The sequence below is a fragment of the Carassius carassius genome, chromosome 47 (genome assembly GCF_963082965.1).
Source record: "Carassius carassius chromosome 47, fCarCar2.1, whole genome shotgun sequence".
NCBI lineage: Eukaryota > Metazoa > Chordata > Actinopteri > Cypriniformes > Cyprinidae > Carassius > Carassius carassius.
The window spans coordinates 22,087,827-22,114,131 of NC_081801.1; the positions used below are offsets into that span (position 1 = coordinate 22,087,827).

Below are 26,305 nucleotides of genomic sequence, written 5' to 3' on the forward strand. Positions count from 1 at the left end.
ACAATGATTTCAAGCATCACCCTCCTTTAACATGTCAAGTCTGCCATTCTAACCCAATCAGCCTGACATAATGATCTCCAGCCTTGTGCTCGTCAACATTCTCACCTGAGTTAACAAGACGATTACTGAAATGATCTCAGCAAGTCCTTTAATGACAGCAATGAAATGCAGTGGAAAGTTTTTTTGGGATTAAGTTAATTTTCATGGCAAAGAAGGACTATGCAATTCATCTGATCACTCTTCATAACATTCTGGAGTATATGCAAATTACTATTATAAAAACTTAAGCAGCAACTTCTCCAATTTCCAATATTTATGTAATTCTCAAAAGTTTTGGCCAAGACTGTATGCATGAAAAAGGGTTATAATATAACATTTTTCCTGATGGTTTAACCACATAACATTTTAAAGTTATTAACTGTACTTTTATTTTTAAGCTTTGGCACATGCATTTCAAACTAGATTTGTAAAAGTTTTTCTCTGTCTTGCATACTTTTACTTGACTATTTCATTGACCTTTAAACTATCAAGCAATTTATTGTTAAGTGTTTCCATAACTTGTGCAGAACAACAGATTTTACCGTAATTACACATACTACTGTATTTATTATTCCTTTTTTTGTCTTTCACATCATGACTGTTACAACTCTGATGTTTAAGGTTAAAGTGCAATTAATAATATCTTTAAATCACAAAAATGTATTCCAGAATCTAGTTGACTGTTGATTCTCGTGCAAAGCCAGCAGAAAATGTTTTGTGTCGCCTTGCGATATATCTATAAATAGATAGATAGATAGATAGATGATTTTAATAAAAATTTAATTTAAATTTAATTTAATACATATATAGATTAACAGTTCCTTATATGAGTAAAGTACATTGTGCATAACATCTGTATTAGAGCTGAAACGATTAGATTTTTTTCCTCCTTAATGTACAAACAGCACCCCATATTGACAGAAAAACACAGAATTGTTGACATTTTTGCAGATTTATTAAACAAGAAAAACTGATATATCACATGGTCCTAAGTTTTCAGACCCTTTGCTGTGCGAAAACCTTCTCCAGAGTGCTCAGGACCTTAGACTGGGTCGAAGGTTCACCTTCCAACAAGACAATGACCCTAAGCACACAGCTAAAATAACTAAGGAGTGGCTTCACAACAACTCTGTGACTGTTCTTGAATGGCCCAGCCAGAGCCCTGACTTAACCCCAATTGAGCATCTCTGAAAAAGGCTGTCCACCAACGTTTACTATCCAACCTGATTGGAGAAATGGCAGAGGATCCCCAAGTCCAGGTGTGAAAAACGTGTTGCATCTTTCCCAAAAAGACTCATGGCTGTATTAGATCAAAAGGGTGCTTCTACTAAATACTGAGCAAAGGGTCTGAATACTTAGGACCATGTGATATTTCAGTTTTTCATTTTTTTAATAAATGTGCAAAAATGTCAACAATTCTGTTTTTGTGTCAATATGGGGTGCTGTGTGTACATTCAGGAAAAAAATGAACTTAAATGATTTTCAGCAAATGGCTGCAATATAACAACGAGTGAAAAATTTAAGGGAGTCTGAATACTTTCCGTACCCACTGTATAACTCAATATTTTAACTAATTGCAAAAGCTGTATAAAGTCTACTGATTTATCAGTGAAATAAACGACCAATAATCATACCAATAATCGTTAGATTAATCGATAATCTAAATAATTATTTGTTGCAGCCCTAATTCGTATTTAAATTAGGGATGTAACGATTTAGTCAACTTCAATTTTCTCACAATTTTTTTTCCTAAGCAAAATAAGATTCAAGAAAATTATAAATGAAAAGGTATCCTTTTATTATTGCTTGGATAAAATGCTGCACATTTCTTTGTGAAACAGAAATATGACAAATAACAAAACTTTTACATTTTAAAACAAGCCCTAAATCTAATGAAATAAGACAAAGAAAAAAAAACTTAATATAAACAAAGCCTTCCTGTGATCTTTCCATTTAAAATAAGAGGGACCCACTGCATTTGAATCACGATACAGAGATGCTGAATACTCTGTATATGAAGTTTTTTTTTAAATCTAAATTAAATTGCATTATTTGAAATTTTAAAACAAAAACAGGATGTTTTGTGAAACTGTACAACATAAAACCTCTGCAGAAACAAAGAGCAGAAGCTCTGAATGAGATGCAGATTCATGCTCTGACAGCAGGTGGCACTTAAGGAACAGCAACAATACAGCATTCCTTGGTTACCACTGTAAACAAAGCAGAGTAGCGCTTATGAACACTGATGTAATATTATATCGAGATGAGATTAAAAGAAAATATCATCGAAACTTTTTCAAAGACAGTCAGTTCCCCTTAGAGATGCATTCATATATTTGTATCGATTTTCAACCGGCTCACGGTTAATCGTTACATGCCTAATCTAAATTGTATGATTTGAATGTGACAGTTTACATGTTAATGATTTTTCTAATCGATTTACACTTGGGATGCACGATAAATATCGCCCGATATTTAATGCGCATCTTGTCAGTAAAGCAAGTTCTGTAATCAGCGGTAAATCTCTACACATGCATGATTTCACATGGAGCAGCATTTACTACACCGAACCGTTGTTCACTGACAAGCTGCGCCAAACCACAATCCTATTTTGCGCATGTTTTGCAGTGCTTGTCACGTGTAGAGATTTACAGCTGATTACAGAACTGGCTTTACTGACAAAATGCACATTAAATATCGAGCGATATTTATCGTGCATCCCTAATTTACACATTCATTCTGCTTGCGTTTCGTGAATAAGGCCCAAAGGTTGATTTTGTACAGCCCTGCTCAACATACATGGTCAACATGGTGTAATGAAGCTGTTAGATGAATGTCAGTGTGGCTTTTTATGGAATAGTGCTGGTTAAATACCTTGACATCCTTCCTTGCCAGCTGCCACACAATTAGATCCATCTTTCAGTCATCAAGGCCATATGTGCAGCATTGGTCTCTATCTGAACTGCCTGATTTACTTAAGGAATTTTGAGGTTTTATTTTTGAAAGTGTTTACAGATTGAATTTGCTCTTCCATTAAGTAAAACTGATCCATTGGGAAGACCACACCACCCTCGAAGCCTGAAAGTGACGCAGATGAGCAGGATCAATTTCTTTGTTGCCACTTTTTGCTGAAGTCATTGATTTGGCTCAGACCTGATTTTGCAAATCATCTGCGTTGTCTTTACCAGACCACCTGTTTCCATGTCCCAGTGAGATGCATGTTGCCCACCTGCCAGCATTCCTTTTTTTACTGCACATCATCCAGCACCACTAGACTGTATGTAATAACTTCCAGAAGTTCACTTTCACCCTCCCACCCTCTTTGCCCTTTGGATTGTGAGAGTAAGGCGGAAAAAGACACACTTTCACATTAGTAATGATTATGGAAAGTGTTTGCAGCTGTTTTGAGAGTAAGCATGATAAACATCCGTCAAGGACCACCTCTGCAGTCTTGTGCGTGTGGTTCTGGATTTTAAGTATGTCATTTTCAGATGATGTGGCATTGATCTATTATTTACAGGCTTCATCCATGCTGGTTGTCTATTAGTAGGATGCACTGTTTAGTCTGGGCTTAAAGGGATAGTTCACCCAAAAATTTAAATTCTGTCATTAATTACACATCCCCAAGTCGTTCCAAACCCGTTAGACCTTCGTTCGTCTTCGGAACACACATTAAGATATTTTTGATTCATTCCGAGAGCTCTTTGACTCTTAACATACACAACAAGGGTACTACCATATCAAGGTCCAGAAACATAGTTAGGACATCAGTAAAATAGTCCATGTGACATCAGTAGTTCAACCGTAATTTTACAAAGCTACGAGAATACTTTTTGTGCGCACAGAAATAAAAAATAACAACTTTGTTCAACAATTCTTCTCCTTCTCATCCATATCTTAATTTGTGTTCTGAAGATGAATGAAAGTCTTGTGGATTTGGAATGACTTGAGGGTGAGTAATCAATGACAGAATTTTCTTTTTAGGGTGAACTATCCCTTTAAGGCCATGTTCAATAAGCCATTGTCAGGCCATCTTTGAGTGCCTGTTAGCCTAATTTTTGCATTGTGTTCCACTGCTTTGGCATTAGTCAGACCCTTAACTGCAGATTTTTGGCCATTTGAACTTATTGAATAGTCAGTCAGTGAGATAGATCAGTCTGATTGGATGGTCGGCTTAATGAATATGGAATTATATTTGCTTAAAAAAAAAATGTACGTAACTTTATAAAACTGAACAAAACTTTTTCAGAAACCATCAAAAATATGCCATTACAAAAGAAGAAAAATACAATGAAAATAAAAAAAAACTGTCACACAAATTTAACATTCTCTTCAAATATGCTTCATTCTTTGTTAATGTTTTTCAAAGATTAGTTTTCGCTAATCGTGGATTCTGAATGCATTGCTACAGATTTCGCTTACGCTTCGCAGTTTTTCATTTGGTGTTTTGACACAAACTTCTCTTGGGGACGGGCTTAACAGTTATCTACTCTTGATTGGATAGTGAGCTTTTGATGGACAGGTGCTCTCTGACCTGGAAGTACAGACATCACTCAGTGGCACGCATATTGGAAAGCTCTCGCTGTGATTTGTATGCAATACGTTGTGCTTTGTATTACTAAATATCTAAATAATATTTGACCTTCGATCGTCTCAGTCTGTAAAGATGAGCTCTCAGGAGAGACACGAAGCAGCGTCATCTTCCTCCTCAGCTTGTCCTTCAAGGCAGCTTGAAGTAAGCTTGTGTTACTGAAGTAACCAATAACATCGATAGAAGTTTTATTCATGTTACAGTGTGCAACAGCTCGTTGCGGGTTATTATTGTCATTCACAAGGAGGAAGATGATGCCGCTCCGTGTCTCTCCTGAGAGCTCATCTTTCCAATATGTGCACCACAGAGTGACGTCTGTACTTCCAGGTCAGAGAGCACCTGTCCACCAAAAGCTCACTATCCAATATGAGTAGAACACTGTTAAGCCCGCCCCCAGGAGAGTACAAATAAAGTAAAGACAAAGTAATAACAAGCCGGCAGAGCGAACTTATCATCCATAGTGGTTCTCATGTAGTCCTTCTCTTAAAGACTGATCACTTAACTTATAACACACACTATGTGGTGATGACATAGAAGGACTACGTGAGAACCACTGTGGATGATAAGTTCGCTCTGCTGCCTTGTTATTATTTTAATGTACTCCGCACTATAATGTGATGCATGCAAAATACATCGTTTTGGCCGTTACAAAGTCTATCCACAAACAGATGTACATCCTCTGCACATATAAGGTATTTTGTTGCACTTTAACAATTGCTATAATTTAAACGAGCCCCTGACTAACTGAGTTTAATGCCAGTTATGTTAGAATACATCTCATTCTTGTTTCTGTGGCGGTGCGTCAAGCTCGTCATGAGGCGTGCAGTCCGGAGCGCTGTATGACTAATGCATCAGTTCAATTTAACTTTACTCCAAATATATCAACTTACCTGTTTTGAATACTTTATATTTAATGTCCAATATTAGCGTTAAACTGTTGGACTTTAAAAGAAATCTACTATTGATTTTTCACCGTTGACTGATTTTGCAGAACATTTAGACTGATAACTTCTGTGCGCAGATGCGGCAAATTTGTCACAGGACGCGTGATATGACAGTTGCGTCTGACTATATATGAACTAGCTGTTTTAAATATAGTATTTTTATATTTAACGTTAGTTTATCAGTATGTTTGAAAGTATATTTTTTCGATTATTGGATTCCATCGGCTCTCTCTCGCGCACCTGCAAGGTTTAAAACACCAAATATTTAAGTTATTACAAGAACAAAGAGTCTCTCTCGCTCCACCCATGGACGATAATATCGTGTATCATCGATCTCACAGGCTGACGATATGACGATTTGAAAAATGACCTTATCGCCCAACACTAGTCCACTTGAACTTTATCTCCACAGCTGTTCTGATAATCACTTCACAAGCTTTTCCCAAATCTACTGTCAAATACACACTAAAACTCAACAATCTTCACGGCAAACTGCCAAAATAAAAGTTTGTTTTAACTTTAACTTAAGATATTATGATAGTGAAAAATAGCAGTGCATTTTTATTAGGGGTGTAACGGTACGCAAAAATCACGGTTCGGTACATTTTCGGTACAGTAAGGGAAAGAAATGCAAACATTAAACTGCAGGTTGTTTATTACTATAAACTTTTTTTAACAATTTGTTTTTTTTTTAAATACTTTTTAATAAAGTATATATAAAATAATAATAATACAAAAAGAAATAAAATAATGCTGCAAAGTTCTCCACTAAATAAAATACTCTCAGTTTCAAACCAATATCATATAATAAAACTTTTCCAAAGTGTAAAGTGCAGCATCAACGTTTCATTTTTTTAGACCTGCTCAGATTTCGTTATTGCGTTGGACCGATCGGAATTAAGAGCAAAGGTCTGTTTAAATGCCGACGGGAGCTGCGTTTGAGTTACAATCGTTTTTTTTCCTAGTTGTAGTGATGTTCACACTCGCGTGATGCCTTTTGGAAACCTTAGGCCGGTGACACACTGGCATATTGCACCTGTCAAACATAGTCTATTTTGACGGTGTCCTTTATCAGTAGGCTTTATATTTATGCTCAACATGAAGTATAAATATTGTTGTCGTGAAGACAAGATCCTGGTCTGTCGGCGGTCTCCCTCTATGTCACCTACAAAAGGAGCAGCGCCCTAGCGCCGCTTCAGGCACGATTCTGGTGTTCAAAGCAGCCGTCACGCAACTGACACGCAGCCAGTGTGTCACCGGCCTTAGAATCAGCTGCAGGGCGGGATTTGCGCTGAACGCGGAGACTTCCGCCACTTAATATGTTCGTTTGGAAACACGAAAATTTACCTATGTTCCGCAAAACAAAATATTGCATTCGGTCATTCGGTACAAACGTGCACCGTACCGAAAGCCCTGTACCGAAACGGTCCGGTACGAATACACGTACCGTTACATCCTTAATTTTTATCATGTACTTCGTGTACTTTGTTTTCATATAATCAGTATTCATAATAATAATATTATTTTTTTTAAGGAATATCATACATCCTCTAACATAAAATGCAATATTTTACTAATTGTTTATAATTTTTGTTAATAGTTTATAATATTTGTTTATTAATTGTTACATTTTCACTTGATTACATTTTAAAATATTAAATTGTTAAAGTTTTATTAATTATTTTTATTACACACATTTTATTATGATAAATTTGTATTTAATTATAAAACACACACACATACACAAAGGAAAACATTTAAAAACATACGATTTTATATAGAAAAAAAAAACATTTGATGTAGCTACTCTAAAGATCGCTACTCTGTGAGGTTCATTTGTGAACAGAAAAGTTGTTTACATTCATTCAAGTTCTAACTAACATATGGAGAGCATTTCCTTTCCCATTAATGGTAAATGAATATTGCGATAAATATCGATATTGTATGACCTGGAAAAATATTGTGATTTTTGGCCATTTTGCACAGTCTTTTGTTGAATGGAAAAGGCAGCCAGGCCATTCTGTTAAACATCTCCTATGGTTCGGGATGATAGTTTGATTTAAGGGTCATTTAAGGTTGTGGAAACTTTGTTTGAAAGTTAAGAAATGTTTTTGCATTTAACCCTCTTCCAACCCTGTTAAACAGCAAGTTGTATGTTTTTATTTAACTGTCATCCCCTGAAGTGAATTGTGAGTCTGGCCTTTGACCATTGATTGACTTGAGTTAACCCTCAGGAGTCGATTAACGCGGATACGCGTTATGAGTCATTTTCTCCTGATAACCCCGAAAAGAACTTAAATTACACTTTCAGTTTTAATCGTACAGATAAGAGCAATACATCAATCGAATCTGTTAAAGGGTCTACTTTTTTTGGATACAGACATAATAACAACAAAACTTTGTGCACTTATAAAATAAAGATAACAAACAAGGTGTGCTGTTTGCAGCCTTTGTCTGCGCTGATCTTCATTTACAAACACGTCATTAAAATGTGTAGCTTATCTGTATTTAAAACTTTGCCATGCAGATTTTATAAAATATGTGAATCATACATTTCATTTGTAGAGAAACTTTTTTGTGCTTCATAACGCCACCATTCAGTATTGTAGCTCTTTCCTACTAAATTTTTCCATAGACTGACAGGTTAATCTAAGACCGTGTTGACAAAGTGGTTTAGTCACATGAATGCTCGGTAGATTTAACACTAAACAGAGCTGTCTGTTCAGTTTTTCACACTAGGATTCATCTGAACACATTTAAACCTTCGGCAGCCCGTTCTTTCCTATCAGTCCAAAATACACAACAGTCGACCAAAACTGACCAGCTCGAGAGAGTTTTTTTTATGTCAACACCCCCATTTGCAACAATATGGACTTGTGTGTCTGTGTGTGGTTGCTTGGTGTTTATTTGTGGTTCTTTGATTTTCCCTGTTTCCCAGCACGAATGTTGTGATGAACTACTCCGAGATAGAGTCCAAAGTTCGAGAAGCCACCAATGATGACCCCTGGGGCCCATCGGGCCAGCTTATGGGAGAGATTGCCAAGTAAGTGCTCAGCCTGGTGGTGGAAGGACTATGTGTTCCCTTCAGTCTTCAGGCATTCAATCACTCTATTCTAGGGCAATTATTGAAGTATTATGTCATCATTGATAGCTGATGATTTCAGTTGTATTGCATCATTCCGTAGACTTGAGATAGTCTGAAAGTGGTTTAATTACCCCTTCATGTAGTGTCTTGTGTTAAATTGTGAAAAATCAGACTACATTAAAATCAGAAACTGGATGGATGGTTTGGCAATATTTTGACTTGCCAAACCACTTTGTTAGTAATATCACCACATTTTACATAGAAAACACAAAATAACAGATAATATCATAAAAAATGTAAAATAAATCTTTAAAGCTTTTTAGTTTGTCAGTGGTATAATTCCTGTTTTTGTACAATAAATTGTACTATTATACAACTTTTAATAAACCAAGCAGAATTGCTACTGCATATGAACTGGGCCATTTCAGAATCACTGCATTTTATTCAGTTGCTCCACTGGTAGAGAGAATTTTTATTTAATAATTTATTTAATTGAATGAGAGGACTGTCTTTTTCGGATAGTTGTAGCCCAATTTATCCCCTGGTTACAATATCTTAAATTTAACCAATTTAGATAATTTCCGTTTTTTTAATCTCCTACTGAAAGTAGTTAGTATAAAGTGTTTGTACATAATGTGACTAATCCACCTTATTGCAGATCCACATTTATGTACGAGCAGTTCCCGGAAGTTATGAACATGCTTTGGACTAGAATGCTTAAAGACAACAAGAAGAACTGGAGGAGAGTTTACAAGGTACAGGTGCACTGCTCATCTTGTATCGTACTTTCAAATGAAATCCAATTACTGAAATTAATTTTAGACTTCATTTAGACCGATTTAGCCAAAGCCCAGATATCGGCCAATTTATTGACCCTGCCTATGTGTCAGCCTATTGCTAATTTTCATTCATTTCCTCACACAAAGTTTTTATAAAACACCCATGCTTCATTGAACTTATTGACGTGATGTATGTGTGCTGCATCTGTAGCATGTTGTTGGGTCAAAACGATAATTTTGACTTGTTCCCTTCAGTGTGCAAAAAAGTAAATTCACTTATTTACCCCAAATCCTGCATTTAACTCTTTTAGCTGCTTGATTTGGAAATATCCAGAATAATGCCCTTTTCCATGTGTCCAGGCCTTATTACTATTAGCGTACCTCATCAGAAACGGGTCAGAGCGGGTGGTCACCAGCACCAGAGAACATATATACGACCTGCGCTCTTTGGAAAATTATCATTTTGTAGGTGAGTTTAAATAGATGAAAACGTTTAAGGAACTTCTTTGAGAAAATCTTTATTAGAGTAGTGTGCAAATGGGGAAATATAAGCAAACAAGTATTTTGATACTGTTGCCGAGTGTGATATGATGAAATCAAATTTGAGTTTTTTGCCTAAAAACATTATTATAACCTAAATATAACTCAACACCCAAGTTATACTTCCCAGGTGTCAAGCAAACTGGACGTAGCCTCATGCTCTTGGGTTGAATTATGCTCTTGGCTTATTTGTACACAAGAAATGTTTATAATTCATTTTGGAGAAAGAAGAAATTTTGTATGTTAAAATTTGGAGATGTACTGTAACAAAAAGATTTAAATAAAGTGGTAAATTCTTTATAAACACTTTATCTTTAAGCTACATTTGTCAATGGCGAAACAGGTCTTCATAGTCAGTGCTAGATGTGTTAGAGTCCATTTCCTTTTTGTAGCTATTTAAAGCTCTGTGCCTTGTTCTAAATATGTTTCAAAGATTCTGGTTTTTTTTTTTAAATGATTCTGTTTAATTAGTTTCAGTCATGTACCGAGACAATTCATGAACATTAGCACATCAGTAGCTTTGATTTAATTTTAGTATTCAACCCAAAAGGTTTGCCTTCACACCATTGTATTCGTGAATTTGTGTTCAATGAATCTTTAATTAGGCAAACAACAAGGAATAATTTTGTAGCCTACCAAGGTTTTTGTAGGACATCAATGCAGCAAATGGCAAAATTCAGGCATTACTAACAAAGAAGAGTTGACTATGGCACTAGGGCTGCATGATTATGACAAAAATCATTATTGTCGATTATTCCCTTGAAATTGTAATTGCGTTATTAATTAAGATTATCACAATTTACATTGAATGATGTTTATACCATAGTTTGATGCAACTGCATGCCGTTTTTTTATTTGAAGATATAAAACACTAACTGATAAACTGTTTGTGCTTTTCTATAGTTTTAAGCCTCAAATGTCAAATATATATTGCATTGTTTTCTTTAAATTATAAAAAAAAGTTGAAAAGTATTAATGGTATTATAGTGTTATACTTAAACTAATATTAAAACAATGGAAAAACCCTTAAGATAACATGTAGAAAAAAAACATCTTAAGCACAAAGAATAACGTAAGTGGACTTTGATTAATTACCGCTTTAAACTATTATGTAATTGTGGCATCCATAATTGTAATCGCGATTAGATATTTGATTAATTGTGCAGCCCTATATGGCACTATATTATTTGATAAAGTACTGGAATTTTTGCATGGGGTCACATTCTGACATTTGTTCATTTTCATACTATATCTAATGGAGATTTTGCATAAACCAGTTTAAATGGACCAAACAGTTCCATATGATTTGATGAGCTCATTTCTATTTTGCTAGATGAAAATGGGAAGGACCAGGGCATTAACGTACGGCAGAAGGTGAAAGAAATGGTAGAGTTTGTTCAAGATGATGACCGGTTGCGTGAAGAGAGGAAGAAAGCCAAGAAGAATAAAGACAAATACATTGGAGTATCTTCTGACAGCATGGGAGGCTTCAAACAAAGTAACTGTAAGTTTAGCAAATTTGAGAGTTTTTAAATTTGAAAGTACATGATTTCTACAACCACCAGTGCAGTGGTGCAACCATTTATTGAAAGTTTTCCAAACAGGTTTCACGGATGTTTTGCTGTCTGCTGTTGGATGGACAAACAGATTGTTTTTCCCCAAATGCTTTCAAACCTAAACAATGTGATAAATATTATCTGAGGCATTCCATGAATATGGGCAAAAAGATATGTCTGCAAAACTGGCCATGCCTACATCATTCATGACTTAACTGTCTGACAACTTCTTACACCAGTATACTTGCATAATGCATGCCAAATTGAAATGTAAGCCCCCCCCCCCCCAAAAAAAAAAGAGAGAGAGAGAGATGATAAGATGCTCTCAGGAGGATCTAATATAAAAAAAGGATATAATGGTTCTTTCTCTCCAGTGCTTTTTATGAGTAGTATTTCCTAAATTAATTGTGATTTTGTGGTGATTGTTCCAGTGGTTTAATTTGGTAATCAAATAAACCAATAAATTCCCTTTGGTCACAGGTCATTTTGAGGCATTATTTTCTTTTCTTGAGTTTGACTACAAAAATCAGCTGCTTTGTCTGTGTACTGTAGACATACCACAGGGACTTGTTTTAGGCCCTCTGAAGTTTTCTTACACTGTGAGGAAAAATTCCCCCTGGATTTCTTTCTTCCCACGACTGATCTTTTGATTAGAGCTGTTCTGATTTCAGGGCTATCACTTTTTCAGCTTTGCTCACTGCATCATTTGGTGATGTTTATGATCAGGTTAGAAGAAATAATCAGATCTCTGCTTTTTGCGTTACATGTTTTTTTCTTAGAGCTGTCTAATCAATTCAAGATGCCACGTCCCTTGTCATGTCATTAGTGATGTTACTTGTGTGCAAAGTCAAAAGATTGTGCTTGGTTTCTGTTTTGATTTGTTGCTTAGATTTCTCCCATTATTAGCTGTACTACAGTTTCAAATTGCCTATTAATGATAGCATGCCAGTGATGGATTTGTTTTGGTGGAGAAAGATAAAAATACTGCAGGGTCAGAGGGGGCAGACAGCTTGATATTATATTATACTTGAAGTTTGTTGAGTTTAGTCAGGTGTATTTTCCATGCTTTTCGAAGTTTGAATTGCAATTAAAAAAAATACATTATTTCTTTATGTGGTGTATCAATGCAAAAACCTTTGTCTTATTAAAGCCGTTTTCTTTTCAGGCCAAAACGCACTACGTTTCTATGTAAATTAGTTATATTATAGTTTTCACCTCAACCCAGGATACCTGTGGGTCCTTAAAAGGTCTTAATTTATTTATTTAGTTTCATTTTAAATAAGTAATTTTTTTTTAATTTTTTTCAAAGCTTTTAAATTGCTTGTTTTATTTTTGTGATTATTTTTCTTCATGATTATTTTACTTTCTTTTTTGTAAAGCGCTTTGAATTACCATTGTGTACGAAATGTGCTATAGAAATAAACTTGCCTTGCTTTGCCTTGCCTTAAATTCTCTTAAATTTACTTTTATCAAGTTTGAGGTAATACAAAGTCTTAAATATACTTAAATATCTTAGATATCTTATTATGTGCTGAAGTAAATGCTTTGTTTTTAGTGTATTTTAAAAGCATGGAATAAATAGGTTCCAATGGCCCATTTACTCCAAGAACGATAACTGTAAAGATATGTCGCCTACACCAAGGCACCTATTCTCACACATCAACTGGAAAAAAAATTGTTCTGAAAGTGCCATTGTCATTATAGCTGGACCTCACTTTTCATGGAATTAGATTAGATTAAAAGGTAATAGTTCTCATCATAGTTATCTTCCCTGATGTGAACAGGCCTTTCAATCTGAAGCATTAAATATCTGAAACGAATTCGGCACCTAACTGATTTTGTATCCACTTTTTCAGCGGGAGAACAGGTTGACCCCGAATCTAAAAGCAAATGGGAGGAGGACTGGGACAAAAACAAGAGCAGCTTCCCATTCAGTGAAAAGTTTGGGGAGATAAGTGACAAAATTGGAAGCACCATTGATGACACCATCAACAAATTCCGCAAGAAGGAGAGGGATGACTCACCAGACCATATCAGGTACATAACAATGAGTTTTCAGTCCATATAATTAATAAAGCCATAGAATCAAAAATCCATCGGTTGTTGATTGAAAGGAGGTAGATTGGCTAAATCTGAGCCAATTGTAAGAAAGGGGCTTGGATTAAGCAAACTAAATGATTAGGTAGGTCTGGCATATTTCCCCAGAAGATCAAGTTACAACATTTGATTAAGACTTCCGAGTTGGACAGTAAGATCAATAACTTCCATTTAAAAAATAGATGGGGTGGATTTTAATTTCATGCCAACTTTAGTTCTTTGAAATCCACTTTGATGAATTAACCCCTGTAGGTATATAAACTAGCACAGTTCTGCACTATATTATAAACTTTTTTAGTAGCTAGCTACTATATTTGTTTTTGTCTCATGTTGCCTGTTCCTGCAGTGACAATGAGGATGACAGAGTTTCACAGAATGGTCGTCCTGCAAAGTCAGAGTTTAAGGATGATGACGAGACTGTAACAACCAAGAGCATCCAGATCACACAGACCACAGATACAATCACCTCCACCACCACTACCACCACCTCTACACGCAAACGCGGCGGAGTCCCATCCAAAACTGTTGACCTGGGCGCAGCTGCTCATTACACTGGTGACAAAAGCAGTCCAAATGCTGACCACAACAAGGTACAAAAGAGCCTGAAAAAGAACCTGCAAAGCCTAAACAGAAACAACTGAATGAACCTATACAGTCCTCTCTGTGGAGTTATTAGAGGTGGAAAAGGAATCCTGTGCTGCCTTCATGTGGTAGAAGTGAAATGTGACGTTAATCATTCTCTTTTCAGACATCAATAAGTCAGTTATCCAGCACGGGGCTTGCAGATCTGTTGATGGTGGAATCTGGTTCTGATCAACCAGTGTCTTCAGGTAAGACCCCATCAGCTGCATTATCCGCGTTTCAATTAGTATTTTTTTTTGCTAAGCATCACTGTTACTATTGCTTACACTTAGGTTTAAGGGAGTAAATACCACTCACAAACCAATTTAAACCCCTACACCTACTGAATGGACACAACACCTCAATGTGTATGGAGCATATAACATTTACTTCTTGGTCATTGTTCATTTTTGAGCCCAAATTCCATCATGCAGGGACACAGAAATAAACTTTTTTGTGAGAGTTGATGTAGCTTTTAAGCCATACTTATGGAAGTTCTTCAGGGATGCAGTCAGAGACATCTAAGTGCCCCAGATGGGTGTGAGAGAGAGAAAGAATGAATAGGAGATGGGTGCACAGATGCTGTTGTCCATCCGTATCCTGTCACCAGCCCAACAGCTGTGCTGTGTCCTCTAGCATCAGTCAGGAGGTCAAGAGCTGTTGCAATCAGGTTGTGACAACCTTATTGTGTGTTTGTGGATGGACACGTGTGTTTGCCTGTGCATCTGAATTTTAGTCATGCATCCAGATCATTTGGTCCTATTGTGCATTGCCACTATAGAAAAATATATATATATTATTTTGATTTAAATTAGATTTTTTTTTTTTTTTGTGGAAAATCATTTTTCAGTAAGGATGCGTTAATCAATCTAAAGTTACAGTAAAGATATTTATAATGTTATAAATGTTATTCAAATAAATGCTGTTCGTTTGGACTTTATATTCATCATAAATCCTGAAAAAAAAAAAAATTATTAGGCAGCGGAACTGTTTTCAACACGGCTAATGAAAAAAAAATGTATATGCTAATATGCTGCTCAATTATGAACAGCAGTTATCATATTTATTAATGTTGAAAAGGTTTTTACTGCTTAATGTTTTGTAGAAACCATGATAAAAAAAAATTCTAGGATTCTTTGATGAATAGAAAGTTCAATGAACACCATTTATTTGAAATAGGAATAATTGGCATACAATAAATAAACAGGAATAACATTTAAGTAAGTATTAAATATATCACATGTATTAATAAAAACATGTCTGTTAAATTGTAATATTTCACCATATTGCTGTTTTTACTGAAATAGTTTTCAAATAAATGCTTGAAATCTTTAGTGAGCCTGAGAGACTTATTTGAGAAACATTAAAAGCCTCCCTTAAAAAACAAAAATATTTTACATAATACGTTTACATATATGGGAAACTATGTTTTTCAATATACTGCAATATATGTATTGACCCTGTATGGCTATATATTTAAACCTGAGAAAAAATGTAGAAATGAAGACAAATTTAGCATTACATGTAATATTCATAAGGTTTTATCCTTTAATGTACATATATATTGCACATACATGTTCACATATACAAGTGAATATATATACACATATATAAAAACATTCAAATGAGTTTTAGCAGATTTCTAGTTCCCAGCATTATTTGCTTTTTTTGTTAATTTTAAAATTAAGAGTTATTTCATTTGTTTTTGCAAAATATTAATATAGGGGGAGATCTGTTAGTGTTTAATGTTCTATTATTTTGGAATTTAAAAGGGTTTGTGGTGTGTTTTGGGGGTTAGCGTGTGCTGAAGAGTAGAGCCTGTGGTTAGGTTGACGTCTGGCCTAACACCATTAAGACTATATATTACTTTATTTAAAAAGTAAGGGCTGTGCACTCTTCATCACGCTGATAGTCTCTTTGCTTTCTGTTAACTAGCGATATATGAAAATATGAAACATGTAAATAATTATAAAATATAATAAATTTACATCGATATATGTGCAATATATTACTGAATATAAAATTACTTTTATATAATTAAATGTCACATATTTTCAATATATGAAAGTGGCAGTTCCTTATGTACTATACCAATATATTATAATATATTAACACATTGTATTATTTGGTATTTTGGTAAATACCGTTCAATCATGTAATATATTGATAATGCATAGATTAGGAAATATATTTTCTTTGTGTAAGGGCTTACCTACTGCAAATATTTGAACTTCTATTCTAAATTGTGTTGCTTTCTAAAGACAAGTTATCTTAATGTTTTGCAGGTGGAAGCTCAGATCTCATTGGTGACTTTGCTGACTTTTCCTCACCCGCTGCTTCTGGCAGTCTCCCATCAGCTTCTGGTAAGTGTGACCCAAATGTACACAACACATACATGAACAAGGGCCAAAACTGTGTTTTTACCTTATCGGACAATATCTTGCAATCTGTAAATGTGTCATTGTGCATTTTTTTTATGTGCATTTTTTTATGTAAAAGCTTTACCTCAAGTAAGTGTTTCGGAGAATTGTATTCATATTTAAATAAAAAGTCTGCATGTTCTGTGTGTGAATTAATAGTGCAGTCAAAGCACAATGCAAAACTGTGACATGCATCCACTGACACTCATTAATCAGCAGCGCTAAATCCGGAAGCGCGTATATTTACTTGCCGGTAACCTGCCAAAATAAAAGCCTGCTGATTTTTAAGTTTGAATATGATAAAAACGCTTTTATTTATTTATTTTTAGACGCTTTTATCCAAAGCGACTTAAAATTGGGGAATACATAAAGCAATTCTTCTTAAAGAGGCAAACAAAGAAAGTAGTGGCAAATATAAGCATTTTATTTTTAAATTTACTATCAAATAAATGTACTTGTATTTAATACTAGGACTGCCTTTTATTTTTAATAATATTATCACACACTGTTATTTAGTTTATTTACTATTATTTTATTTTAAAAAAAAAAAACGAAATAAAGTGCATTAATATTATAACTTTTATTAGTTAATTTTTTTATAGTTTATTTATTGGGTCACGCTATATGCATTGTGAGGACCAAACCAAATCTCCAGGTTCTCTTATGAGAACCAGGCTGAAAAAATTATGTGCACCCCTGGCTATAATGCTTCTCCAATGAGCCGCTTCTTCTTCGGCTTTTGCTGTGGTGCTGCAGGTTACACCAGCAACATGGCCGTTGACACTGCAGACTAGTGGTTTGCATGTGTACTGCATGTCGACACAGACAACGACGCAGAAGTATAAATGAAAACTGACGCATAGCCTACAGCCTACTGATTTCACAGGGCTCTACAATTGTCAGAAGTGCTGCAGTTATTGGGGTTTTCTTCAGCAGATGTTTACATCCATTTGATCTGAATATTATTTATTCAGCAAAGTCAATTTTATTCTCGTTTTGGGGTGTGGAGAATGATTATTTTAGACATAGCATATGCAGACTTTGTCCTAATTGATCATTTAGAAAGTTATTACAGCTTTTTGACACGTGTTTAACTTTACAGAAAGAATGAGTGTGCTTGGCTTGACTTTTCCCATCATCCTCTTCCCTCCCTGGGCCTCGGCTCAATGGAGAGCAAATGGCACTTTGCTGGTGGGCAGGAGAATGACAATTCTGTTGGCTTGTCTGAAATATGATTGGAGTAGCAACACACGACACAGTGAAATATTAATGAGTGACTGAAGGGTCCAGATGGAGCTGCTACCTGCTGAGTGTTATGAGCACAGACACACGTCAGCTCCCATCACCCATGCCCCATCTACCCTGACAGAGACTCACTCCTTAAGAGCTGTGTGTGTGTGTGTGTGTGTGATGATCCGGCTAGAAGCCCTCAAGAACAGCCAGTGAACAGTGAACCAATAACCTTGTCAGTAGGAGAATTAACACAAATCGATAATAAACATTAATGTAAGCATAGAGAGTTCAAATAGGATTTCTAATGACAGGACCAGTTGGAAAAGAAGATTCAGCTTAAGGTTTTCCCCAGTCAAACATTGGAAATATTAAAATGTCTTGTGGTGCAACCAAAATGCTTAAACATACAGGAGACAAAAAGAAAAAAAAGGTACTCATTATCAAATAATATATATATTTTTTTAGTTCAGATTGTAAAATGTCAAATGGTCACTCGTATGCTCACCAAGGCTGCATTTATTTGATCAAACATTCAGTTTTTTTATTTCCATATTATCATTTAAAATAACTGTTTTCTATATTAATATACAGAATGTCAGAAATGCAAGATACAGACTTACAAATCAGATTTTTTTTCTCGCAATTGCAGATTTATATCTCGCAGACTTTTTTTATTGCAATTCTGGTGACTTTTCTCAGAATGATTTCACACAATTCTGACCTTATTACTCACAATACGATTTTATATCATGCCATTCTGAGAAAAAAAAGTGCATGAAAAAAAAGTCAGAATTGTGTTTTTTTTATTATTATTATTCGGTGGCGGAAACATGCTTCCACAGAGAAAAGCATTTATTTAAAAAAAAAAAAAAAAAAAAAAAAAAATATATATATATATATATTTATTTATTTATATATATATATATATATTTATTTATTTATTTATTTATTTTTTGTAACATTGTTAAAGTCTTGTCACTTTTAATCAATTTAATGCATCTTTGCTGAATAAAATTATCAATTTAGTTGGGGGGAAAAAATCCTACTGACCTCAAATGTTTGAAAGCTAGTAAGTATATGTGTGATTTATTCAATGGTTCTTGATCTCCTCAGGTTCGCTGTCTACTGGTAACGGTGAGTTTGGTGACTGGAACACCTTCTCCTCCACCAGTCCTCCTGCTGTCACTGCTCAGTCTGCCATCCCAGACCTGTTCAGTGACGTACCCGCTCCAGCCGCCCCACTGCCCACATCCGCCCAACCACCTTCCGCTGACCTCTTTGACTTGATGGCCCCCAACAACAGCAGCCTCAGCGCATCCCAAAGCATGACCTTCAACATGTGCCCACAGAATGCAACCATACCTCTGTCTAGATCACAGGTAAACACCGGTTCAGTTCAGAAAGGCTTCTCAGAACCCCAGATTTGCCAACCTGTATGCATTTTGCATAGCAGGGTATACATTTTGATTTTCGATTTGTGCACCTGCAGTGTTGCCAACAAAAGAGAATTTGTATTTTTATTTATTTTTTTTTTTTTACCATGTAATGTTCATTGATATTGACATAGCTGGACCTTCCTGTGAAACTACAGGTGTCTGGCTGATGATGTATGCAGGACTTCAGGAGTGACAAGCAATTTTAAGTTCAGAACAATTGTGTTCTGTATTTTGGAAGGCTGCTCTTGAAGTGTTGCCATGTTCACTTATTATAAGTGATGCTTTTAAAGCATTTTTGGGCTTGTTGTTTGGACTTGACTCATAAAATGATACAGAGTTAATAGAGAAGGTAGGAGCAAGTCGCTGTATTTTGGCATGTGGCATATTTTCAAGATATAGCCCTTTATGGTCTTGTTCTTATTTGCTTTTTTATATCAAGATCTGGCAACACTGAGTTAGGTTTTTTTTTTTGGTTACAACATTTTTGAAACTATGGCTCCATTTTTTAACTCTTCTAAAAAAAAAGTATTTTTGCATAGTAACTCTACACACAAACAAAATAATTAACCACATTCAAGCCAAACGACACAGATGTAAGAAATGTAAAGCACTACTCTCATGTGTCTTTTGCTTGTTCTGAATGCAGTGGAGTGCAGAGGAGTTTGTCTTAGCATTCGCACATACATGCATATGCACATATACACAGTATATACAGTGTGTGTGTACAACTGATGAATTCTACACAGTTATGAAGCTGAACTGAATCAATACTGAACTAACTTGAGCTGTATAATGACACTATTGACTTGTTAGAGCTGCTTTACAGCAGAATTTGATACTATTGTGAAGCTGCTGTGAAACAGCATTTAGAAATAAAGTTGACTTTCTGACTTGGCTTGTATGCATATTCAGTATTTAGTGTGTGTATATAAATATGTATACTGTACATATACGCACACATATACACACACACAGTATATAATTATATATCCAGTATACTGTATGTGGCCTTAACTCTACTGAGTAAATGAGTGTGGCATTTCACAAATGAAACAAAAGAGCTGTTAGTTTTGAATGATGTGTATAATGTAGAGAACTGTTTAGAGTTTTGCAAAAAAAATTATTTTACAGTTGCAGACTGAGTTTAAAGCACATAATGTGCTTGTAGTTTTGCATTTACAAAAACAAAAGCTAGCTGCATTGACCCTGCCCTTGATAAAACACAGTGAACCAACACCAGCAGCTGACATGGCACCCCAGACCATCACTGACTGTGGGTACTTGACACTGGACTTCAGGTATTTTGGCATTTCCTTCTCCCCAGTCTTCCTCCAGACTCTGGCACCTTGATTTTCGAATGACATGCAAAATTTGTCCAAAAGTCCAGTGCTGCTTCTCTGTAGCCCAGGTCAGGCGCTTCTGACGCTGTTTCTGGTTCAAAAGTGGCTTGACCTGGGGAATGCGGCACCTGTGGCCCATTTCCTGCACACGCCTTTGCACGGTGGCTCTGGATGTTTCTACTCCAGACTCAGTCCACTGCTTCCGCAGGTCCCCCAAGGTCTGGAATCGGTCCTTCTCCACAATCTTCCTCAGGGTCCGGTCACCTCTTCTCGTTGTGCAGCGTTTTTTGCCACACTTTTTCCTTCCCACAGACTTCCCACTGAGGTGCCCTGATACAGCACTCTGGGAACAGCCTATTCGTTCAGAAATTTCTTTCTGTGTCTTACCCTCTTGCTTGAGGGTGTCAATGATGGCCTTCTGGTCAGCAGTCTTACCCATGATTGCGGTTTTGAGTAATGAACCAGGCTGGGAGTTTTTAAAAGCCTCAGGAATCTTTTGCAGGTGTTTAGAGTTAATTAGTTGATTCAGATGATTAGGTTAATAGCTCGTTTAGAGAACCTTTTCATGTTACGCAAATTTTTTGAGATAGGAATTTTGGGTTTTCATGAGCTGTATGCCAAAATCATCAGTATTAAAACAATAAAAGACCTGTGTTGTGAATTCTGTCGCTTTAAATATTAAGTTGGTTGCGTGTGTGATATTTTAAGTTGCCTTGTAAGCAAATAACGTAGTGCAGCGTTCTCAGCACATACGGACTCAGCGTAATTGGCTATTCACTAAGCTACTCCAGTTGAGCGATCATATCGCGTGCACGCATTCATGTGCAGTGTTTATGTGCAAGAGAAAGTTTATGACAAAGTAAGTTCTCCTTTCTGTATGTTGTGAATAACAGATTGTCATACTGTATCCCAACTGTGCTAATTTAGACCATGTTTGTGGTGTGGTTGATGTTTAGCGATCTGTCTGAGTGTAATTTGATACTGCTTAACGAGCGGATTATCCCGCTAGCATCGCGGCTCGTATTGTTCATGTTTAGCCTACTAGTTATTACTTTGAAGTGAATTTCTCCGTGGATAATATCTTTCACTGGTTGTCATTTATTACTGCCTGTATTACTGAGACAGTCCAATTTCTATAATCCACATTTTGGTGTTTGTCAATTTATTATGCAGTTTATTACAGACTCATACTAATATATTTCTCGATTTATATTTCATGCATCAGTGCACTTTACAGATATGTTTATATTTGGGTTTGCAATCTCTTAAGTTGTTGAATAATTTTAGACTGTGAATATTTATTTCTGTTATATTATTTGTTTCAGAGACTACCTCAAGTACACTATTATGTGTATATGGTCACTCTTGTGCAATAAACAGTTAAACTCTATCTGATGACTCCGACTCCCTGACCAGAGTTCTGCAGCGGTCAATAATATAATCCACCAGTTTCAGTGGGGCAAACCCCAACATATGGTCCTTCGAGCCGGATCTATTGACTACTGCAGTGATGTCATTGGAAGAGCGATCAACCTCTCTCCCTCATGTTGAGACGTCAGACAGACCCTCACGGCATCGTCGCACACCTAAGCATCTGGAGGAGTATCTCCTTGATTACAGCCATCACCGACCTGCTCTTTCCTCCCCACCTACAGCAGAGGTGCCAGCGGAGCAGAGAGGAGCAGCAGCCGCAGTGGGCATAATTAATCAATCACGACCAGTCTCCAGCCAGGGTGAGCATCCAGCCACAAGCTCCACAGACTTATTAAGCATGAGTTCACTGAGGGAATTAATGAAGTCTATCTCCGAGAAGGAAAGAGATGAAGCTGCTGATATGGCTGCACTTCAGAGCAAACTCAAGCAGTACGAAAAACGACAGCGTCGGCGTCAGGATCTGATGAAACATATCACATCATTCCTGAAGGAAGAAGGGGATGAAGAGGTGCAAAGTGTAAAGCCTGCCACACCACCGATGAGATCACCTCCAGAAAACTCACCTCATCCGACCCCTTCATCAAGTCATTCTTCCTATTCATCACAGTCACCTGACATTGAGTTACATACCAAAGGACAAGGACATGTGAGTGCCACACGAATAAATGTAAGCACACCTACTGCAGAGGCAGAGCACTTTAACTCTGGTTTCGTACCAATAAAGCCAGCCACTTCACTCCCCTTGTACTCACCAATTTCGTCTGGTACGTTACCTGCCGCCGTGCGCCAACATCAGTATGGCACAAGAGCAGATACTGTGCCACTACTGCTTAATACACAGTTTTGCCCATATGATGATGCTGGAACTGCCTTTCAGCCTCGGGTGCAGCCACAGTTAGTAGCTCCCACGCCAACCTACCAGCATCCCAGTGTGCCTTACATCTATACAACAGTGGCACCTTCTCCTCAACAACCTGTCGCGGCTCCATCTGCACCCAGTTTTTCAGTTCCTCACTATACTACAATGCCTCCAGTAGCATCAGTGCCTCAAACCCTGCACAGTGCTTCAGTTCCTGCCATGAACATTCCTGCTCTCGCAGACACTTCTCTAAAGCCATTGAGCCAGCCACTGAAGCGACCAGAATACTTGGTGCCTCACCGCCCTTTGCATGCTGTCCCCCAGCCAAAGATTCCTGATTTTGTGAATGACAATGAAAGGGAATTCGCTAACCTGAAGTTAGCTTTGGACAATCTTCTGGAACCTCATGCAGAGCTAGATGAAAAATACAAGTATCACATCTTGCTGGAACACCTTAAATTGCCTGAGGCACAAATGATTGGCCAGTCCTGCCGCCATCATCCCTACCCGTACTCCGCAGCTATGCAAGCTCTTCAGTTACAATATGGCCAACCCCATCAGCTGGCGCAGAGCGAAATAGCAGCAATCCTCACAGCACCAGAGGTAAAACCAAACGATGCACGCAGTTTTCAGAGTTTCGCTCTCCGTGTCCACCTCTTAGTGAGCATGCTGTTATCTTTGGAGGGACCCAGAGGGATGGAGTTGAACTGCTGCTCGCATGTGGATCGTTTGCTTAGTAAGCTGCCGAAGTACTTGCGAGATGGTTTCATAGAGTTTCTCCAGCTACAAGGGAAGCTCAACTCCCCCAGTATTAACCCGTACAACCTACAAGACTTCACAGGGTGGCTCGACATCAAAGCTCAGCAACAGAGATTGTCTAGTAGGTTAGTGCAACGCTATCAGTATGAAAGAGATCACAGTGGTTCAAAGGAGAAGAGTGCTGCTAAACAAAAAAGCCAAAGTACAGCCTTGTATCATGGTGCAGCACCCACTGAGGATAAAGCATTCCCCAGTCCTAAGGTGTCTTGGAAGAAGACCCCCCTCAAAGTCAACTGCCTTTTCTGTGGCAGTAAAGACCACTACATCACTCGATGCAGTAGTATTAAAGAACAGTCAGTGTCTGATCTTTGTAAGTGGATTTCAGAGGGGAAGCGCTGCTGGAAATGTGCCCGTTCCCATGCGCATGAGACCTGTAATCTGAAGAAACCCTGCAGTGACTGTGGTGGTATTCACCTTCAAGTGCTTCATGGCGTTGCCCGAAGTCGTGCAACTGATACATCATCAGCTTCCTTGGAGAGCCGCATCTACCTCTTGCCATCCATTGCATCTGGCAGAGTCCTTCTGAAAGTGGTGCCTGTGCTGCTGCACCACAAATCAAAGACAATAGAGACTTATGCAATATTAGATGACGGAGCTCAGCGCACCATGATCCTACCTACTGCTGTCCAACGGCTCCAGCTTGAAGGTGAACCTGAGACTCTAGCACTTCGTACAGTCCGACCGGACACTACTCACCTCAATGGCTCAAAAGTCACCTTCGATATCTCTCCACGAGGTAAACCAGAGAAACGCTATCAAGTGTTTGGAGCATTCACAGCTTCTGGCATTGATCTGGTGGAACAGTCATACCCAGTTCAGACTCTTCAGAGACGGTGTGCACATCTAAGAGGAGTTCCACTACAGCCATTTCACAAGGTACGTCCGCTGGTGCTCATAGGTTCAGACCAAGTTCATCTTATCACTGCTAAAGAGCCTATTCGTCAAGGCACCAAAGGGGGACCCGTGGCAGTTTGTACAGCTCTCGGCTGGGCACTTCAAGGGGCGGAAATGAGTACTACCGGCCGAGGACCAGTGCAGCAGTGTTTCTTCGTTTCCACCGACCACCCAGATGATCTTCTTTACAGAAATGTGGAGCGGTTATGGCAACTGGATGTGCTGCCCTTTCGCAACGAGAAACTGGTTGTCCGGTCTAGGCAAGACAAAGAGGCCATGCAGTTGCTTGAGTCTCAAACTCAGCGAGTCAATGTCAAGGGAGTACAGCGTTACGCCACCCCTCTTCTGTGGAACTCAGGTGCTCCAGAACTTAAGGGCTCCATGCAATCCGTCCTTGCAAATCTGAGGAACACTGAAAGGAGACTCCAGAAGGACCCTGACAAGGCCTCAATCTATTCAGGAGAGATTGCCAAACTCATCGAGGCAGGTTACGTAGTCAAGCTCAACCAAACGGAAGCGACACAAACAGAGGCATGGTACCTGCCCCATCATCTCGTGAGTCATAACAATAAGCAACGACTGGTGTTCGACTGTTCTTTCAGATACCATGGTCGGTCCTTGAATGATCAGCTCCTCCCAGGTCCCACACTTGGACCATCGCTGTTAGGAGTACTCCTGAGATTCAGACAGCATCATGTGGCAGTAAGCTCAGATATCAAGGGCATGTTCCATCAGGTCCGTCTGTTGTCGAAGGACATGCCCTTTCTCCGTTTCATTTGGAGAGATTTGCAGAGTGAAAACCTTCCAGATGTATACGAGTGGCAGGTTCTGCCATTCGGCACGACAAGCAGTCCATGCTGTGCAATCTTTGCTCTGCAACACCATACTTGCAATTCTGAAGCCAAATATCCAGGGCTACAACAGCTAGTCCACCAAAGCTTCTATGTGGATAACTGCCTGACAAGCTTCCCTACTGTCTCAGCAGCCAAGCAAACTGTGGATCAGTTACGCAGCATGTTAGCAGAAGGAGGGTTCGACCTAAGACAGTGGGCTAGCAGTCATCCAACGGTGGTAGCTCATCTTCCGACGGAAGCCCAGTCATCAGCCACAGAGCAGTGGTTAATGCAAAACCGTGTTGACCTTATGGAGCCCACATTAGGCCTCAGGTGGAATTGCGCAGCTGATACCCTCGGCTACCATTATCGGCTCATTGAGCATGCAGAACTGACTATGAGAGCTGCTTACCAGGTGTTGGCTTCCCAATATGATCCACTGGGGTTCATACTACCCTTTACCACCAGAGCAAAGGTGATCATCCAACAGTTATGGGCTAAAAAGAGAGACTGGGATGACCCAGATCTACCACCAAACCTTCAGGCCGCCTGGACCGACTGGGAAAGCGAGCTAAAACAACTCAGTGCAGTTTCCATTCCTCGCTGTTACACACCAGCCTCTACAACTGCAGCAGAACAGCACAGATCCCTTCATGTGTTCTGCGACGCCTCTGAAAGAGCATACGGGGCAGTGGCATATTTGGCTGTTCAAACCAGTGGTGACATTCATGTTTCCTTCATAATGGCCAGATCACGGGTTGCTCCTAAGAGGCAGCAGTCTATAC

General features: G+C 37.9%; 1 protein-coding gene across 1 annotated transcript in view; it reads left to right on the forward strand.

Moving 5' to 3' along the window:
- clint1b (clathrin interactor 1b) overlaps positions 1 to 26,305 on the forward strand; it is a 42,983-nt gene that overhangs the window by 11,490 nt on the left and 5,188 nt on the right. The window contains exons 2-10 of the mRNA XM_059542762.1: positions 8,513 to 8,617; positions 9,318 to 9,414; positions 9,799 to 9,907; positions 11,312 to 11,482; positions 13,391 to 13,571; positions 13,978 to 14,221; positions 14,380 to 14,461; positions 16,538 to 16,615; positions 19,019 to 19,284. Coding sequence (XP_059398745.1) covers positions 8,513 to 8,617; positions 9,318 to 9,414; positions 9,799 to 9,907; positions 11,312 to 11,482; positions 13,391 to 13,571; positions 13,978 to 14,221; positions 14,380 to 14,461; positions 16,538 to 16,615; positions 19,019 to 19,284 — 1,333 coding nt within the window. The remainder of the gene's footprint in view (positions 1 to 8,512; positions 8,618 to 9,317; positions 9,415 to 9,798; positions 9,908 to 11,311; positions 11,483 to 13,390; positions 13,572 to 13,977; positions 14,222 to 14,379; positions 14,462 to 16,537; positions 16,616 to 19,018; positions 19,285 to 26,305) is intronic.